At 43.1% G+C, this 18,828-nt stretch overlaps 2 protein-coding genes and 1 long non-coding RNA gene across 3 annotated transcripts; all 3 read left to right on the forward strand.

The window, feature by feature from the left end:
• The first annotated feature begins 2,098 nt into the window (after positions 1-2,098).
• On the forward strand, positions 2,099-3,612 carry LOC121715727. The gene is made up of 3 exons (XM_042101624.1): positions 2,099-2,417; positions 2,519-2,667; positions 2,788-3,612. Exons 1-3 carry the CDS (start codon positions 2,180-2,182, stop codon positions 3,610-3,612), a joined length of 1,212 nt encoding a protein of 403 aa, XP_041957558.1. The 5' UTR covers positions 2,099-2,179.
• Positions 3,613-4,840: 1,228 nt separating this feature from the next.
• On the forward strand, positions 4,841-9,058 carry LOC121716172. The gene is made up of 4 exons (XR_006033783.1): positions 4,841-4,855; positions 6,189-6,219; positions 7,827-7,892; positions 8,451-9,058. It is a non-coding gene; the product is annotated as an uncharacterized LOC121716172 (long non-coding RNA).
• A 1,471-nt stretch (positions 9,059-10,529) lies between these two features.
• Positions 10,530-15,813, forward strand: LOC121715728. Its single transcript, XM_042101625.1, has 3 exons — positions 10,530-13,055; positions 14,544-15,223; positions 15,565-15,813. Coding segments are annotated over exons 1-3 (3,207 nt in total). The 3' UTR covers positions 15,566-15,813.
• Positions 15,814-18,828: the final 3,015 nt, after the last annotated feature.

Genomic DNA, 18,828 nt, shown 5'->3' on the forward strand with positions numbered 1-18,828 from the left:
AAACTATGTATTTCTATTATGTGTTTCATGAATAAACAAAGGATTATGTCTGATTTCACAAGGGGGCTAATAATTTTGGCCTCGATTGTAAGTTGTTAATCCAAAGACTTAAAGAAGTATAGGCCAAACATTTATTTTTGGGCACAAATCAGAATGTCAGAACTTGCCTCTATTCAATCCATGATTGAATTGGATCTGCTGCACAGTATGGTGAATTGGAATTGGGATGACAGCAATTAAATTCATTACAATTCAAACAGATAGTTTAGTCAGACATTAGATGTGTATTGAATGGAACTAGAGTTGGCTACCAAAATATATTGCTTGTTGTAAAATTTTCAAGCAGTTCATAGTAGGCTACCATTTCTATGAATATTATATTTGATGTGCAAACAATATTCAAATTGTTTTATCATTAAATTGGTTGCTCAGTCTGAAGTACACAATAAATGTGCATGTGTCGTATAGCCTAAATTGTACAAATTACATGTGCAAACATAAAACATTTTCTGAAACAAGATCAGACGATCAACAGTTTGCACGTAGGCCTATTACATCTCAATGAGACGCTGTTTTGCAAATTTCACTGAATTTTAACTTGCCTTCTAGTGCCACCTACTGGTTAAGAAAAAACCCAAAATCATAATTACGAGTAAAACAAGTTGACACGACATCATGGAATTTTGTCTGATGTTTTAGTTAACAAGGATTTCCTTTGTGTTGTAGCCTACCTTTCCTCTCAATTAGATTGACTGGTTGTATGTTTGTAGCCTATTATTAAGACTGATGTGTTTGTATTAGCCTATTTGTATTTTACTTTTTCTGTGTGAAAAACTATATTTTTCAGTTGATGTTAATGTTTTAAGTTATGTAGGCTAAATCTGTCTTTAATTGTATTTTTTTTTATTTGTGTATTTAATGTGAATGTGTTTCGCAATTCGGGCTTACGAAATTGGGACATTACCAAGAGCAACCTAGCAGCGAGTCTAGCGTCAATGATGAGTAGCCTACACCATTGCGTTCGTAGGGAATTCCGCAGTTGCGTCATTCGTTATCTATCTGTTTAGCCAATCATAAGTTACAAAGCTGATGGCTTCGTAGGGCATTCCGCTCTCTAGGATAGCCTACGTGATTTATTAATTCAATCTATTTTGTCATATTTTCTAACTGTGAATTTGGGCTGAAGACCTATGTGACAAATGCAGAATGTTTGCTTATTTTTAATCGGCTGTTCTAACAGTGTGTTCGCACATCATCGGTCAGGTCGCGAAACTGGTTCACATTTTGAGTGAACCTTTTGTTACCCACCTTCACCTAATCATTCAATCACAATATGCACCTGTTAACAGCCTGTTATCCATGTCACATGTTCCCTCACTACATAAAGCTACCTTACTCTGTGTGAATTATTGATACTACTACCATGTTGGACTGGACTGTATTTTCCTGACTTGTTTGAGCGTTGTCTCTGTTGCTATACTAGGACCAGTGGGCCATGTCGGTCGATCCCTTGACTTGATTTGTCTAAACTGTTAAAAAAAAAATGTATAGGCCTATATTTGTGTCCAGTGTCCAGAAATTAGGCTGTAACGTGTGCTTAGGGTAACAGCGGGCTGCAATTTGGAAAAGTAGGCTCGGATATCGTAGACACAGCAGACTCGTTGCCTTTTCAGCACTGCTCTCAGCTGATAGCCTCGGTTGTCTCAACTGTTGCGCGTCTCCTTATGTTGTAGGCCTAACATTTGGGGACATTTACTTTTACAAATCGTACTAAGTCACAGATCGAGAAATGTAAGTGTAGGTCTAATTTAACCATATTGACACAGTAGCCTAAAAGACCATCGTTGTCCTTTTTTGCGCGCGCATCCCGGATAAAGTTGACCGATATGGCATAGCTAATAAAAAAGAAAAGGGAATTATAAACATCAAAAAGCATAATTAGCCAGACTGGTGTAAAGGTCAGGCCTGAGAGGGCAGCTGCAATTGAAACGTTTTCTGGTGATTAGAGGAGGCGAGATTCTGATTGGAGTCCAGACCGTCTGGACGGAAAGAAACAATGTTTCAAAGCAGTGTCTGCGTTGTCCCTTGAAAAGCTGCAAGAACAGACCGTCCGGTTTAGTCGGAGAAGAAGCAGGCGAAGTTGAAGTCGGATCGCACAGTGGTCGTCATCCATCGGAACATGTCCAGCCCGGCGAAGCAGGTGAAGAGAGAAGGCGAGACCGTGGTCGGCTACCTCCACGCGCTGTCACCGGTCAAGACGTCACGTCAGAGTGTCCGGTACTTCGAGTGCACCATACAGACCGGACACGAAGAGTTCAACCGAGTGGTCTGTTTCTCCATGGAGAAGAGGAACGACTTCGTCGTAGCCGTGGACAACAAGCAGGCGGTCAAGCTGGTGGACACGCGAAAGAGCGTCAGTAAGTATAGTCCTACCCTTCCACCTCTGGTTTTTAAACAGGCCGACAGTGATTTGCGGTCAGCTTTTAAACGCACATTTCTTTTAATTCTGTGTCCACAGGCTACGGCAATCCCGGGGGGTACGACGTGATCCTGTCCCACGGCAGCAGAGTGGAGGCGTCGGACGACCTGCCATTCCTGCGGAGGGAGCCTCGGTCCGCTGGCAAGATGACCGTCGAGGAGGTTTTGGGTCTTGGTCCGAGGCAGCGAGTAAGTGTCGCGCTTCTGGAAAGCCTTTGAGCTGAGTGAAAATGAGAAGGCGTTTGGCGAGAGGCTCGGTCTGTAGTAGGCTAATGCGACTTTTGTTTGTGCCTGTGTTGTTTTCAACAGGTGGGCGTGATCGAGGCCAAGATGCTCCAGGCCACGGCCAGCAGGATCGTTCCAGTCAACGGCCTGCCCTGCGAACTGAAATCGTTCGAGATCTGCGACTCCACCGGGCAGACAGCGCTGACCGTGTGGGAACGCCACATCTTGTCCGTGCAGGAGGGCAGATCGTACCGCTTCGCCACTTTGTCCACCAGGAAGGAGGAGGACCGGACCGTCCTGACGACCACTCCATCCACGGTGATCACGGCCATCGCGGAGGTGGGGCAGCCCGCGTCGCTGAGGTCGGTGTCCGCCAGGGCCAGTCAGACCGTGAGCGGACCTGTGACGGGGGTGCAAATCGTCGCCAAGCTGAGATGCCAGAGGTGTCACGCAAGCCAGGAAAACGTGGCCCCCAGGTCGCCCACTCACCGCTGCGACCGCTGCGGTCTCCTCCAGCGTGCAAACTCCTACACCATTTTCTATTCTGGAGTGCTGGTCGTGATCGGGGGACACGGGGAGGAGCGCACCATGACCCTGACAAATTCCTCAGTGTTCAATTACGTCAGGGACAACTACCTCACCTGCAGCGCTCACGACGGACGAGCTTTGGAGGACCAGGTGATGTCACTGTCCGAGTTGGACGTGACCGTGAACGAAGGGGGTCTGGTTGTGCGGTTCGGGAAACAAGCAGAAGAAGTCCGCGGCGCCGCGAAAGAAACCGAGCCAAGCGATCAGGGGAATGCCCCGGACGCGAGAACGGACTCAAACGTGCCGGAGCAATTGTTGGCCCAGGACGCAGACCCAAATGCGCTGGAGCAATTGATGGCCCAGTCCAAGGACTTTGACTGATGGGTGTTTTTTTGTCATTCCTATGTGTTTTAGGGGGGAAATCCATGCGGTTGTTTGAAAATGTTTGAAATGTTTGACTTATGTTGCGAGCGCTTTTGGCATTTCATGTTTTTTGGGACTTAAACTGGTGTTCTTGCCTGTTCATTGCATTAATAAAGTTTCGTGTTTGATTAAGCAATTGTTTTGCGTTTTGACTCAAAGGTGAAAATGGTCACAGCTTAGCCTAACACATTTTGACGAAGCTTAGCTTTTGGTCTTTGAGTTGTGAAAATTTTAATAGCCTATTGAATGCACAGAATTGATTGAATTTTCTCATATTGCCTAGCGGTAAACCTTGAATTGAATGAATGAACAATGAAAAATGGACGCAAATGTGTATAGGTAATGCAAAGTCTCAGTCTAAATTGAGTTTATGTGGCTTGTATTATCATATGTAGACCTCATTTAGTATTAGGTCATCTGTAGTGCCATCATCACATGAATCCCACTGAACTCCTACATAGAAAAACAATGCACAGGCTTGTTGCCATGTCAATCGAGGGCCTCTTCCACTTGATGTGGAAGATTTTTTAATTGATTTTACATTTGACTATTCCATGATTTATCTAGCCTACAAGAAAACTGAAAAGCCGTAATAACTAAAAATTGTAGATGCATTTTAGATGCAACACTGCGTGATATATTAAGCTAAGCAGACTTAGGTTAAGCAAAGCTATACTTTGTTTGTGTTTCTATAGTTTATGCAATAGTGTTTTTGAGTTTGACTCTCCAGATTAAATAATCTGGTATTTTTATTGTCCAGTTGGTGGCAGCAAAGCTCTTCCGTAGGCTGTTAGCTGTGGGCAAAGTGCGAACATGACAGTGCAGGGATTTGCAATGGTTGGTTATACTTACATAAGTAGCCACTCTAGTCAAACAACATGAATTGCTTTTTTATAAAATGAATAGCCTAAAGAGAAACACATTTAGTATATTTGCCATAAACCATGGAGAATAGAAGTCTCATGCAAAATCTGGTGCTTTTATTTAGCTGGTAGCCTAACTGAAATGTTCATTTTTAGTAATTTTATTTAATCCACTGTGTGGATGGTACATTTGGTTATCTTTTGAATATTTTGATATCAGGAGATGGCAAATTAAGTTGAAAAAGGTTTAGGGACTTTTATTATGACGAGTCGAGTAATATTGAATAGTTCGCATGTAATCACGAGCCTTCTTCCTTTTCGGTGATTGCTGGCTGAAGGTAAGACGTGTCTGTAATGTCTCGTGAAAATTAATTGATATGTCGGTATATTTGGTTTTGAGGTAACGTTATTTATAACAGAATAAACTCACGAAAATATTAAAATATGTTTAGCTGATATGCCTCTAGATAGCCACCTTTGTTACATTTGTTAACGTGTTCGTGTCACACTATGAACGATAAACTCAGGCAGGAACGGTAGCGGTTGTGTAATTGTCAATTCATAATGTTAATAAATAAAAAAATGTTAATCCGATTGAAGCAGGCCGTTGAGAACTGGCCGTTATCTCATGAACAACGTTGTATCAAATACAGTCAAAGGTTATTAGCAGCTAACGTTATTACTGGGACGATGCTTCAGCCATGCTGTAGGCTAGCGTTGTTGGATAGCAATTAACGTCAACCTTGTATTGTTTGAACTCACATCTGCTAAAGGGAGAACATAACGTTAGCGAAGATGAGTTGATATTGGCTCAGCAAGACCGTTTGTGAAGGCAGGCAAGCATGTGTAATTCTTAAGAAATACAGTTATTTAATTAATCGTAAATCTTTAATTAATCTTGATGTAGCCTAGGTTAAATTGGTGTGGTTTGGCAGCAAGCATTCAAACGCGAGGGGGGAATGTTTCTGGCGGCTAAATATATTGCTATGAGGGTAAGTTATGGCTAAAAGACTCTTGAACTGGCATATTGCGAAAGGTCACACAAGGCGACAAACAGTTTCGTTGCACGGTACCTGGTCTAAATGATTATTTTCTGGAGGTTATATGCATTTGTCAAACGGCCTATTGCACAAGAGTATTTTTGAGGGGTAAATTGAATGTATAACGTTTTTATCTCTGACAACCAATGCCATGACTTATGAGGTGTCTTGTTTGGGTTTAGATAATGGTTTTAGATATGGGACTAGATGTATATTTTGGTGTTAACCGTCTTGAATGCAATGCCATACAGTCCTGTATGATTAGTAGTTTGTGTGTTTTCAATGAAAATATGCATGTTTTATAATGAAACATATCTGAGGTATGAGGCTGTCAGTAAATTTTGAAGGCATAGTATACAGATTTCCTCCTGGCTCAATACAGAATGTGGCAGGTCCTGCATGCCTTTTAGGTAGCTAATTTGCTAGTTTTACATCAATTTAACAATTCTGCTAGTTTTCATGTTAACTGAATGTTTCAAGCATGTTTATGTATACATTGGAAGAGTTTATTGGTGGATTTTAAGAATAGTTACAAGCCAAACCACACGTTTGTAAATTTAAAGTACATATCTGTCATTGTAAATGCTAAGTTTGTAACTTTCATAACCTATATATATTAAATGTTTTACAGATTTTGGATTGCTTTTTGACCTATAGTAAAGGTAAGTGCTAAAAGTTATGTTAAGTATATGTTGCATACTATCACATAAACAGTACAACTTCTAGGGGAATTTAGAAACCTTTTACGCTGGATTGACAGATACATTAGTTTTATTCCTGTGTCATATGCCTTCTACTTTAGCTGAAGAATGTGCATGCCTAACTCTGGTGTAGCTGTAAATGTGTGCAACAGGTTCCATTTCATGCTACTTGTGTGTAGGCTTAATGGTATGTAACAATCCTCCAGATGTCAATTCGTTTGGCAGATCAATAATAGCTATAAAGCGACATCACCCCTTTTGATGAATGTAGTGTGGGCTACCCTTGCACATGAAATCAGAGAAGCAAAATTGTAGGTTGTGGAGAGATGCTGTAGCACAAATTGATACATTTGGCACTGTTCTGTTTAAGGATGTAAGCGAAATGGTGTTACTAAGCCACCACTATTCAATGTTCATGTTCAGGAACAGCACTATCTTATCAAAACAATGAGGTGGAACAGGTTGACACCTGAATGTTTTTTTTTATTTTGTTTGTTTTTAGGTTAGCATTTTGAAAAATGTTAGATATGAAATATTGTACATTGAGATAGCAAAATCTAGAGTACTTCTACTGAAACTACTTGCGCGGTAGCAGAACTTGCAGGGCAGCCTAATTTGACACAGCACTGGCTCTTTGGCATTGCCACCAATGTGTCAACGACAGTTCAAGGCTGTGTGAGGTGACTGTAATTTGCACTTGTGACATAGTTGACAAGTGATTCGACACCTTGTTTTTCAATTATTTAAAACGTTTGAACATCTGGTCAGTGTTTTGTAGACTATGTAAGTAGTAATTATTGTGTGTAGGATTTTATTGTGAAACATGTTAAACATCTGATGCTAAGCTTGATTCTTTATCTGAGAAAAAAGATTAGTATTTTTTGCTTTCAGTATGCTTTGCTCATGTTTTTAACAGTTGAACTTTTGAATGTACTTGGTTTAAATTAAGTAGAATAGAAGACTATTCTTTATGATGTAAATATGTACGTTAAGAGTCTTTATGATGTAAATATGTACGTTGTTGTTGCCTGTTCAACCAGGCTTGTGCAAAATTCAGAATTGAATTGAGAATGACTCCTAAATTCCAATTCAATTCTTCAACTTGAATTGAGGTCAAAAACAGGATGTAGAATTACAATTTGAATTAAAGGAAGTAGAATTGAAATGCAAAGGCATAATTTAAGGATAGTGTTTAACAACGGAGTTTCACAATATATGTCAGATATGATTGCAACAAACACAGAACTTATAATTGAAAACAGTAACCAATTATATTTCCAAACTAACCTTCCCAAAACTGAATGTATGAGATTCAACACATTCTTCCTGTTGTGTGACTATGGAACTGTTTTGAATTGCCATGAATTGAATTCCACTTACTGTCAAACCAATTCAAATTCAACTTCTTGTTGGGTGGGGCCAATTCAATTCAAATTCCAATTAATTAATTTAATGTAGGCCAATTCTAAAATTCGGAATTGTGCACAAGCCTGCGCTCAACAGAACTGATGAAAATATTTCAGTGTAACTGTATGAGATTTCTGATGTGTTTTCTGTGTGTTTTGCAGATGCCGTGTCCAAGCAAGCGGTCCAGGGCGGCCAAGAAGAGACAGGCTGACTTGAGGTCTACTGAGGTCAGGCTGTTGAGCTTAACTATCTGTCCTGATGTATTATGATTGGGTGTTTAATAGGAAACGTATAATGTTGAGCACATTTTATGTTTCTCCCAATTCTTATTTACAGTAGTTTGTATGCTTGCTTGAAATGCCGCTTACATTTTGAATGTATTTGATTTTAATGAAGGATCTGCTGCATGTCTAATTTAAAGGAGAAATCTAGCGAGTTCTCACATAGATCTATGTTTCTCAAGGTGACCAAGTATTGTCGGTACAAAACAAAATGAAAACGATTATTTTTACCGTTAGCTGCTGGTTTTAGCAACTCGAGCTAGGTAAAACTGATTGTTTTGATTTTGTTTCATAACAACAGTACTCAGTGACCCATGAGAAACGGAGATCTATATGAAAACTCGCCATATTTCTTTTTAAGAAGTTGCTGAATATTTATGATCTAAATATATATACATTACTGTTCTGAAAGTATGTGTATATTAGTTGCTTTAATGATGAAATTATTAAAGACGTTTGATATGTTAGACTTGGTAACCTTATGATGGGTTTTCTGTGTTACAGGTGCCGAGCAAGAGGTCCCCGGTGGCGCAGGTTGACTTGGTCTCCTGTGACGAGGTTGGGCGTCCTCGTAAAAAAGCCCACACACAGTCTTCGGACGCTATACAGTCTTCGGACTGCCAGTTACAATGCCAGTTACAATGCCAGTTACAGTCTTCGGACGCAATACAAGCAAACTCTACCAACTCTCAAACAAACTCTACCAACTCTCTGAATATGTGCCATGACTCTGTTGTAAACTCATTGTCAAGTAATGTGAAAGAAAATAATGCTACTGATTGTTGTTCTTTGAATGAATCTGTTGACTTCCCAGAGAGATCTGTGCTGATGGGGTCTTTTCATCAAGGCGATTCACGGTTTGGAAATGTGCGCAACAAGCAGTGTGGTGCCATCAGCTTGACTGCTGTTTTGAAGTCCAAGATCAAGAACGTGTGGAGCTGGGAAACTGGAGATGTTGATGATGTTTTGATTAAGGGAACTGTTCTATACAGGTCAATGAGTGCACAGGGTAAAATAAGAGACCAAGGAAGGGGTTACATTGCTGTGTCTGAATTGCCTAGACAATATGAAGTGTGGAATTGTGATTTCTCAATAAACTTTGCTGATTCTTACACTGGGTTTATTCAGGTTGATGACTATGACGATGCTTTACGTGATGTTGCCATGCCTTTTGATGTAGCACTGCAGCGGGCGCTGTTTAGCAATGATGCTTGTTTGTTAACCATTTGTGCTAACACATGTGCTGTAGTGAATGCAGGAGCAAGGTTTGCGTTTGTTGATTCACACGCTAACAGAAACGTCAACCAGAAAGGTGAGAGGACAAGTTGTGTTGCATACTTCAGCTCTATACACTCCCTGGTCACATATGTTTACGACTTTGCACGATCTTTTGACATAAGCACACCAAGGTTTGAGGTAACTGGAGTCACAGTAGTAACTAATGCCAACGCCCAGATGGACGATTCATCCAGCTGTTCAACGAGCTCTGCAAGTTGCCGTCCACTCTACAGCGATGTGGTGAAGCGTAAACCTAAAGTGTGTGAACGAGTTGTAAGTGGGTCGTCTACAGTTGCAGCTAATGTCACAAGTGGCACAGAATGTTCACAGACCATACCAGACACAAATGCTTGTAGACCACTCTACAGTGACGTTTTGAGACGAGTTCCCAGTAAGGGTGTTAAGCGAAACAAAATTGCAACAGACGATGTCATTCTTATTGATGCAGGTGTGCACGAACAGTCGTTTCAACCTTTACAGTGTGATGTGCAAGCAAATGATGTCATTATAAGTGATATAAGATTTCACAAACAGGCTTTTAAACCTTTAACTCGTCAAGACCAGGATACACTGTGCACGCGTTTAGAGCTTCAAAATGAAAATGTTGATTTAGGCTTAATGGCAACCTCTGATCTCGATGACATGGGATGTCCCTGTAAGATAAAAAGCATAAAACCTGATGGGAATTGCTTTTACCGTAGCCTAACCTTTAGCATTTGTCACAATGAAGACAAGCATTTGAAAATAAGACGGGCAGTCGCGAAACACCTTCAGAGAAACAGCACCAAATTTGAAACATATCTGAGGGATGAATACACATCTGTGCAGGACTATGTGAGTAAATCAAGAATCTACTACTGTGGTTCATGGGCAAAAGAGATTGATATTTTTGCTGCTGCCGACTTATTGCAAACAACTATCTTTACTTTCAATGATGGGAGATGGAATATGCATAGACCTACAGACTCACAGACATGTAGAGATAATTGCATTTATTTAAATCACACTGGCAATCATTATGAGGTTGTAACATGTGTTAAACACAAAGATGCAGGACGTTGCTCAGGAATATGCCAGCCTGTAAAGATTGATGACAAGTTGAGGTCAACACGAAAAAGAAAGTTGAATGATGAAGCAGAAAATGTGAAGGCAAAGAAAGATCGCCAGCGATATCACAATGACAGCGACTATACAGAGAGAAAGCGTGCATATGTTCGGAATAAGTATACTTCTGATCCTGAATATCAAAAATTGCTGCGCGACTACTCTAAAATGACATATAGGAAAAGTGCTTCCTTTCAAGCAATGGTACGCAAGTATTCTAGTGTCAAATATAAGACAAACAAGATCTTTCAGACTCTTGTCCGTGAGTACTCCAAAGCCAAATATAAGACAAACAGGCCATTCCAGACTTATGTGCGTGATTACTCTAAAGCCAAATATAAGACAAACAGGCCATTCCAGACATATGTGCGTGATTACTCCAAAGCCAAATATAAGACAAACAGGCCATTTCAGAATTTTGTCCGTGAATACAGTCATACAAAATACAAGAAAAATATTACATTCCAGAACAAAATTAAAGAACATAATAAGAGGAGGTATCAAGAAAATGAAAACATCCGTGTAAATAAAATACAAAAAAGACGTGAGAATTATTTAACATGGCAGAAGAAACAGGGAGACATTGATTTGGCTATTGATCGTTTTCGTCAGGAGGTCAGCCGTGGTCCTGAATATGTATGCTCAGTCTGTCATCGTTTACTGTTCAGGAAGCAGGTGGTTGAGTGTAAAAGGTATTGCTACGAAAGCAAAGGAGCGGAAGTGGCTGCATTGGCCAATAGATGCATAACATTGCAATATTTACATGTGTGTAATGTTGAATGTGAGCAGAAATGCCATTTGTCTGATAGTCCACCAAGCAAATTATGGATTTGCCATACATGTCATCGTAAAATACTCGGAGGAAAACTTCCCGAAGAGAGTGTTACCAACAACATGCATTTGGATGATATTCCACCAGAACTTAAATGTCTGAACTCTTTGGAACAACATCTCATTGCACGTCACATTCCCTTCATGAAGCTGTTGTGTTTGCCTCGAGGCCGCCAGAGAGCTTGCCATGGTCCTTGCGTCTCTGTTCCTGTTAATAACGCAAATGTGACAAATATACTCCCAAGAAATGAATGTGATGACAAGATGATAAGAGTGAAACTAAAACGCAAGTTGACATATAAAGGTCATTACGAGTACATGTATGTCCACACTGATCGTGTCAGAAATGCACTGAGGTATTTGATGGCAAACAATAAATGGTACGGTGATGTGACTATGAATGACAAATGGGTAAACTCTCTGAATGGCACTGACCAACATGAGGAAAGTACTAAACAGGAAACACCTGCTAACAGTGATGATGAAAATGTTCCTGATGAGCAAGCAGAGGAAGACGTGACTTATATCAAAGACCAGAATGGGCTTTTGTCAGATACATCATTACAACCTGTCGATCTGGGTTCAGAGATCATTGATCAGAATTTTCAGGATATACTTAATGTGGCACCAGGTGAAGGTAACAGTCCAGTGAGGTTGCTGTCCGATAAAACCAACGAGGCAAAATGTTTCCCTGTTTTGTATCCATCTGGTGGACCTACATTCCATGATGAAAGAGAGTCCAAAATAACTCTGTCACGTTACCTGAATACACGCATTCTGAATGCAGATGGGCGTTTTGCACAGAACACTGACTTCATTTTTTACGCACAATACATATCAGAGGTGCATCAAGTTGTATCTGGTGTATCAGTGGCGTTACGCAAAGGTGGCGGCAACTCCTCTCTGAAAGACGCATCACCAGACATGTTGTTGAACTCAGACTCCTTGGGTAAGATATTGCGCAATGACGAAGGATACAAGTTCTTACGAGGAATTCGTGGCACACCTCCATACTGGATGTCAGTTCAGAAAGATTTATTTGCCATGATAAGACAACTCTCCATACCCACGTTCTTTGCATCTTTTAGCTCTGCAGATTTGAGATGGTCTGAAATGCTGAGCTCTATTCTAAGAATAGAAGGTAAACAAACGTCTGTTGACGATCTTGACTGGTCTGACAAATGTGGACTCATACGTCGAAACCCTGTCACAGCGGCAAGAATGTTTGATCACCGATGGCATTGCTTTCTCCGTGATGTAATCATGTCGCCAGCAGAACCCATAGGGAAAATAAAGGACTACTTTTATCGTGTTGAATTTCAACAGCGTGGTTCTCCTCATGTCCACTGTCTTTTTTGGATTGAAAATGCTCCCAAGATTGATAGAGAGAGTGATGATGAAGTGGCACATTTCATAGATACGTACATCACCTGTGAGATTCCACCAGAAACTGATGCAGAGCTTAACGAGGTTGTGAGCAGCGTACAGAGGCACAGCACAAGACACTCTAAAACTTGCCGCAAGAAAAACACAGTGTGCAGGTTTAATTTCCCACGGCCACCATCAAGCCGTACTTTTATCACAAGAGGTGGGAACTGTGAGGATTTGAATGGCAATGCTGATGACAATACAGGTGCTAGTGCCATCATGAAGAATGTGAAAACTGCGTTGACCATGCCTGACATGCATTTTGACACAACTGATGCATTTTTTGAGTCTCTTGGGATAGATCAAGGTTTGTTTGAAAAGGTGTACAATATATGTTCCAAAAAGAAAAGCATTGTCCTGAAACGAAATCCTGGAGACATTTGGGTGAACCAGTACAACACAGACTTACTCCGTGCTTGGCAAGGCAATATGGATATCCAGTATGTCACAGATGCCTTTTCTGTTGTGGTTTACATACTGTCGTACATTACAAAAGCAGAACAAGAAATGGGTTTGCTCTTACAACGTGCCCAAGATGAGTCAATGAATGGCAACCTTGATGCAAAAGCAGCATTCAAACAGCTTGGAAGTGTTTACCTACACAACAGAGAAGTTTCTGCCCAAGAGGCAGTGTATCGATTAACACACATGCACTTGAAAGAATGCTCTCGTGACGTACAGTTCATTCCAGTTGGTGATAACCCTGTTAGGATGAGTTTACCTTTGCATGTCCTCCAAACTAAAGCCCAGTTCCAAGACTGTAATGACGAAAGCAGCATTTGGATGACCAATGTGATCGAGAGGTATAAGAGCAGACCCCAGAATGCACAATTTGAGGATTTATGTCTGGCCAGTTTTTGTTCTGAATACAGAGTTCTATCAAAGTCACAGGTTCCGACTGAAAGAGATTCACATGACATAATAAAGCTCAACAACAACTGTGGCTTTGTGAAACGAAGGACCCGAACTGAACCTGCTGTCGTGAGGTATCCCAGATTTTCTCCCACAAAAAACCCCGAAAAGTACTTCCATTCATTGCTGCAACTGTTTTTGCCTTACTATGAAGACTGTCACCTCAAACCGCCCCAGTTTGATACATATGAGGATTTCTATAAAAATGGTGCAGTGAAATGTGGTGTTGATGTTCAAAGAGTGCAGTCGATTGTGGATACCAACAAAGCTTTATTTGAAAAAGAAAGTGATGAGATTGACAGAGCTAAACAGTTGCTGGAAGACAAAATTGATCTAGAAGATGCCTGGGCTCAGATATGTCCTGAAACAGAAAGGGAGCGTCTTCGTTGTTTAGATCTGATGAAAGAAAAAGTTGTAGATGATGAAGGTGATGATGATGACAAACTCATTCCTGACCTGACAGCAAACCCACAGACTACATGCACTTTGGAAACAAATCATGTGTCAATGCCCAGAGAGGATGCATTGCATTTATTACGGTCATTAAATGAAGAACAGTCTGCCATATTCTATGCTGTTCGTAAGTGGTGTTTGCAGAAACTGTTTGGACAAAATCCTGAACCGTTGCGATTATTCATTACTGGTGGAGCAGGAACGGGGAAAAGCCATTTAATCAAAGCGATACATTACGAATCTACCAGGCTGTTGTCACAGATTGCTGAAAATCCTGAGGATGTCACTGTGCTTCTAACAGCACCTACAGGAGTGGCTGCATATAACATTGGTGCTACAACAATTCACAATACATTCTCCATTGGTGCAAATGTCAAACTGCCGTATCAACCACTAGGTGATGAGAAAGTAAATTCTTTGCGAACCAAAATGGGCAGCTTGCAAATTCTGATCATTGATGAAGTGTCCATGGTCGACCACCGTCTTTTGGCCTACATTCATGGTAGACTGCGTCAAATCAAGCAGACTGGTGATTATTCCTTGTTTGCAAAAGTTTCCCTTATTTGTGTGGGTGATTTTTTCCAACTCAAGCCTGTGAAAGGCACGCCTCTTTTTGCTGAAAACAAAGGAGCCAACCTGTGGGACAACAACTTTGAGGTTGCAGAACTGACTAAAGTTGTTAGACAAGAAAATGCAGCATTTGCAGAAATGCTTAATCGTCTCAGAGTCCGTAAAAAGAACGAACCTCTCACCGACTGTGATGTTCTCACACTGAGGCAGCGTGAAACTGGTGAGGAATCTACAGACATTCATGTGTATGCTACAAATGCGGAGGTTGATGAATATAACGTGAAGAGACTGCAAGAGATCTGCCCAGACGCAATCACCATACGTGCTCAAGACTTTGTCCGAAATCCCAAAACTGGAAGAATGGAACGGAAAGGTGGCTTTCACACAAAAGTTTTCAACTCTTGCTTGCCTAAATGTGTTTTGTTGGGTGTTGGAGCAAGGGTCATGTTGAAGAAAAACATAGATGTGTCTGATGGCCTTGTCAACGGAGCATGTGGCACAGTCGTGGAAATCATTCAAAGTCAACAAGACGATGACATGCCTGCAGCTATCCACGTGGAGTTTGAAGACCCTAATGTAGGAAAGATCCAGAGGTCAAAAGCAAAAAGGGTTTCTGAACGTTCAACGATAGTGGAAGTGCAAGAGGAACAAGTGGCTAATAATGGTGGAGTACGAAGGCAACTGCCAATCAGCTTGGCCTGGTCAGTAACTGTACATAAATGTCAAGGGCTTACTGTTGAAAGGGCTGTTGTATCACTCAAGAAGATCTTTGCACCAGGGCAAGCATACGTTGCGTTGAGTCGAGTGAGAACTCTCGGTGGGCTGATAATTGAGGACTTCAAAGAATCTGCCATATTTTGTGATAACAAAGTAGATTCGGCTATGAAAAGCTTGCCTGAGTTTAACTTTGGAATGTCTGTTTCATTCAACATGAACCCTGTGTGCACAGTAGCACTTCACAATGTACAGAGTTTGAATGCTCACATTCAGGATGTTCAATCCCATAAAGCCCTCATGAATGCTGACTGTATTTGCTTAACAGAGACATGGCTCAATGTAGACACTGAAGAAGAGCCACAACTTCCAGGATACGTCTTCAAACACAATCCGAGGGGAAACTGTTACGATGACTCTGAGCCAGCCTTTGCAGCGCTGAAACAACAACAAAGAGGTGGAGTTGGTGTGTATTGTTCAGAAAACATTGATGTGCAGGTGTCAATTCCAGAAAGATGCAATTTGGAATGTCTGTATTTTGAAATACCTCATGCAAATTTGACTGCTGCTGTGTTGTACAGGCCCAGGTCTTATAAGATTGACATGTTTCGAGAACAGTTATTACAGGTCATTTTTGAACTTGAGAAGCATCCAGGGAGAAAGCTCATCATGGGAGACTTCAATGAGGACATCTTTGTATCTTCTACAATTCTCAAGTTACTGGAACGGCATGGATACAATCAGCACGTGCAAGCAGCTACAACTGAAAAAGGTACATTAATAGATCATGTTTACATTAAAGGCACAGAACATGTTGTTGTTGATGTTGTGCAGACATACTACAGTTTTCATGAAGCAATACTGATCTCACTGTTGTAATGTTTTCTGTGATTAATGATATTGTGTTTGAATAGGTAAGTATTTATATTCTGGTTATGTTATGATGTCATTATGTGTTTACTCCATAGTCCGTCCGCTGAGCGGGGTTATGATGGGTGGGTGGGTGGTGGCAAGGAGAGAGCATACACTGGACGGCTCCTTGCAGGGCATGGGAGGGGTATAGGGGCCATTTTCCAAAAGAAGTTGCAAATAACGGTAAAGATATACAGATGAATGTGTAAATATCAGAAAACAATACAGTTGATTTGAAGAGTTCAGATGCAAAACCCTCTAAATCCGTCTGACTACTTTTCTTTTAAATGATGTTTTCTAAACAAAGTTTGGGTGGAGCTTTCGGGATGATTGACAGCAATTAACTCACCTACTGCCGCCGCAGGGTAGGCCTATTTAAGCCGACCTCCTTTTCCATACGTCACACGCTCCGACGTTCGCGAAATCATTCAGTCTGCGTATTGTTCGCATAGACAAGACAGCTCTCATGGAACTGGAAATCCACGCCTCTTCCAGCGATCTGGAGGACAACTTCGTCCCGCCAACACCCGACACCCAGGGCCCTCCGCCGGGCGAAAATAATCTTATTCGTTCCCCTCGCCGCCAGCGTAGGGAATCCAGGACACAGGGTCGCAGAAGGTGCTCCTCTCCTGCCCCCGTGCGGGGCAGCATTTCCCGCTCAGCAGCCTCAACTCGCGGCAGCACCAGGACCCAGCGCCAGCAAGGCGTTGACCCTACCCACTGGAGTGGCTCGCATCCGCAGCACTCTCCATTCCCGCGGCATCGCGTTCTGTAGGTCGGATAGGAAGTTCCATCTCCTCCGCCTTCTAACGCAGTCGGATAACCCGGTCTTTTCGCCCTCCCGCTCCCTCACTTTGTTTTCCTCCCCAGACCAGGAAGCAAGCTGCTCCTTCTGGCATCCCGACGCGGTTCCTTCCGCCGGCCATTCAGCCGGACGAAGCACACACCACCAGCCACCTCGCGAACCGGGCACGCCGACAGCACTTTCCGGCACCACACGCTTCAGAGCGTATCATTCCGCTGCTTCAGCCACAGCCACTGCCACGTCAGCGGCTCAGGCCCATTCCCGCCGCATCTCCGCCGCATCTCCGCCGTATTTCCGGGTCCAACCCCACTTCTCCAGACGGCCCCGGTAGCGACAGCGTCGCTACTCCCCCCACCCCTTCTTTCCCTCCCCCATCCACCTCCCCTAGCCAGGACTCGGTCCAGGGCTGCCCCACCTCCAGTCGTTCCGACGACTGCTCCCTCCCTCCCCCCTCTCCCCCCTCCCCTTTCCATTCCGGGAGCCACGTTTGTACAGCACGCCTCAACTCACGAAGCGTCAGCTCGAAGAGTCACCTCACTAGCTCCCCATCTCTCCTATGAGTTAGCGAGCACCTGGTCTCAGTCGGCGCCGATAGCGACAGCGTCGCTACTCCCCCCTAACCCTCTTTCCTTCCCCGTCCCACTTCCCGCGACCCTGTCCCAGGTTGCTCCCCTTCCGGTCGCGTCAGCGACCGCTCCCTCCCTCCCCCCTTTTCTCCCTTCCCATCTCTTCCCCGGCTCCGCGCTAGACCAGCCCGCAGCAGCGGGTCATCAGCACTCAGCGAGTGCTTCGGACCACGACGTCCCGTTCCGGCAGCAAAACTATTCTTTAGCCACAGCACAGGCCCTGCCACCGCCTCCTCACGCTGCAGCATTCGAACCACCACCCGTCACAGCGTCCACCAGGAACCTCATCTTGTCAGGTGCAGACGTAGATCTTTCTACCATTCTTCCCTCCCTTCCTATTCCCTCTCATAACCGGGATCTAGTCTGCGGCGAACTGGTTTTTTCTCTAAAAAATTCTGGCCCAGCATCAAAAACCCTGTCATTTCCCGAGTTCACCGTAGCTTTTACCAACTACACGGAAGTCATCTGTTTCGCGTTCCCCAGCCGACGCAAAGAGCTGAACGACTACCTGGCCATCATCGCCGGTCTAGCCGTATCCTATGGGGGAGCTCATTTCTACACGTATCACCGGCTGTTTTCAGCTAAATGCGCTGCCAGAGTCGGCCTCTGGAACCAAAACCCCTACTGGGGCGCGCTCGATATGGAGCTCCATAACCGCGTTTTTCTAGGACTTAAGCCATCTTGTCCCCTCTGCAATAGCCCCAGTCACGGCGCGGCCGAGTGTCCACTAGTCAACCCCGACCATCAACTCCCCAGCTTTTCGGAGACCATCTTCCTATAAACCACCCCCTCAGCTATCTTCAGCCCATCACGGCCGACCTAGCCCTCCAAGCCCTCGCACCCAGGACCATGCAGTCCTACTGGACTGCTTGGTCGTGCTTCAAACAGTTCCATGCAAAGCACTCACTACCATTTCCCAGTTTCGATGCAGTCACCATATCATCATTTATCACCTACGCCCACACTTCACTCGGGATCAAAGTCTCTTCCATTAGAGTCTACCTAGCTGGCATTCATTTCTTCTACAAACTCCTCCACGGCTCCGAATGCCCTTCCTTCTCTGACACCAGGATAGGTTTGTTAATCAAAGGTATCCGTAGGCAACAGCCAGTCCCCCAAGACTCCCGCCTTCCCATTACCTCAAGCATTCTCGCCAGCTGCCTTGCTACCCTTCGCAAAGGGTTCATGTCACCGCATTCCGATTCCACCATCTCCGTTATGTTTCTACTGGCCTTTTTGGGCTGCTGAG

The sequence above is a fragment of the Alosa sapidissima genome, chromosome 8 (assembly GCF_018492685.1).
Source record: "Alosa sapidissima isolate fAloSap1 chromosome 8, fAloSap1.pri, whole genome shotgun sequence".
In the NCBI taxonomy this organism is placed as follows: Eukaryota; Metazoa; Chordata; class Actinopteri; order Clupeiformes; family Clupeidae; genus Alosa; species Alosa sapidissima.

Bases quoted from the DNA above. Each gene is read 5' to 3' on its own strand.
- LOC121715727 (XM_042101624.1), top strand. From the start codon at position 2,180: ATGTCCAGCCCGGCGAAGCAGGTGAAGAGAGAAGGCGAGACCGTGGTC. The intron at 2,418-2,518 runs GTAAGTATAGTC...CTGTGTCCACAG, and splicing joins GGACACGCGAAAGAGCGTCA to GCTACGGCAATCCCGGGGGG. The intron at 2,668-2,787 runs GTAAGTGTCGCG...TGTTTTCAACAG, and splicing joins GTCTTGGTCCGAGGCAGCGA to GTGGGCGTGATCGAGGCCAA.
- LOC121715728 (XM_042101625.1), top strand. From the start codon at position 10,530: ATGGTACGCAAGTATTCTAGTGTCAAATATAAGACAAACAAGATCTTT. The intron at 13,056-14,543 runs GTTTACATACTG...TTCCAACTCAAG, and splicing joins CAGATGCCTTTTCTGTTGTG to CCTGTGAAAGGCACGCCTCT.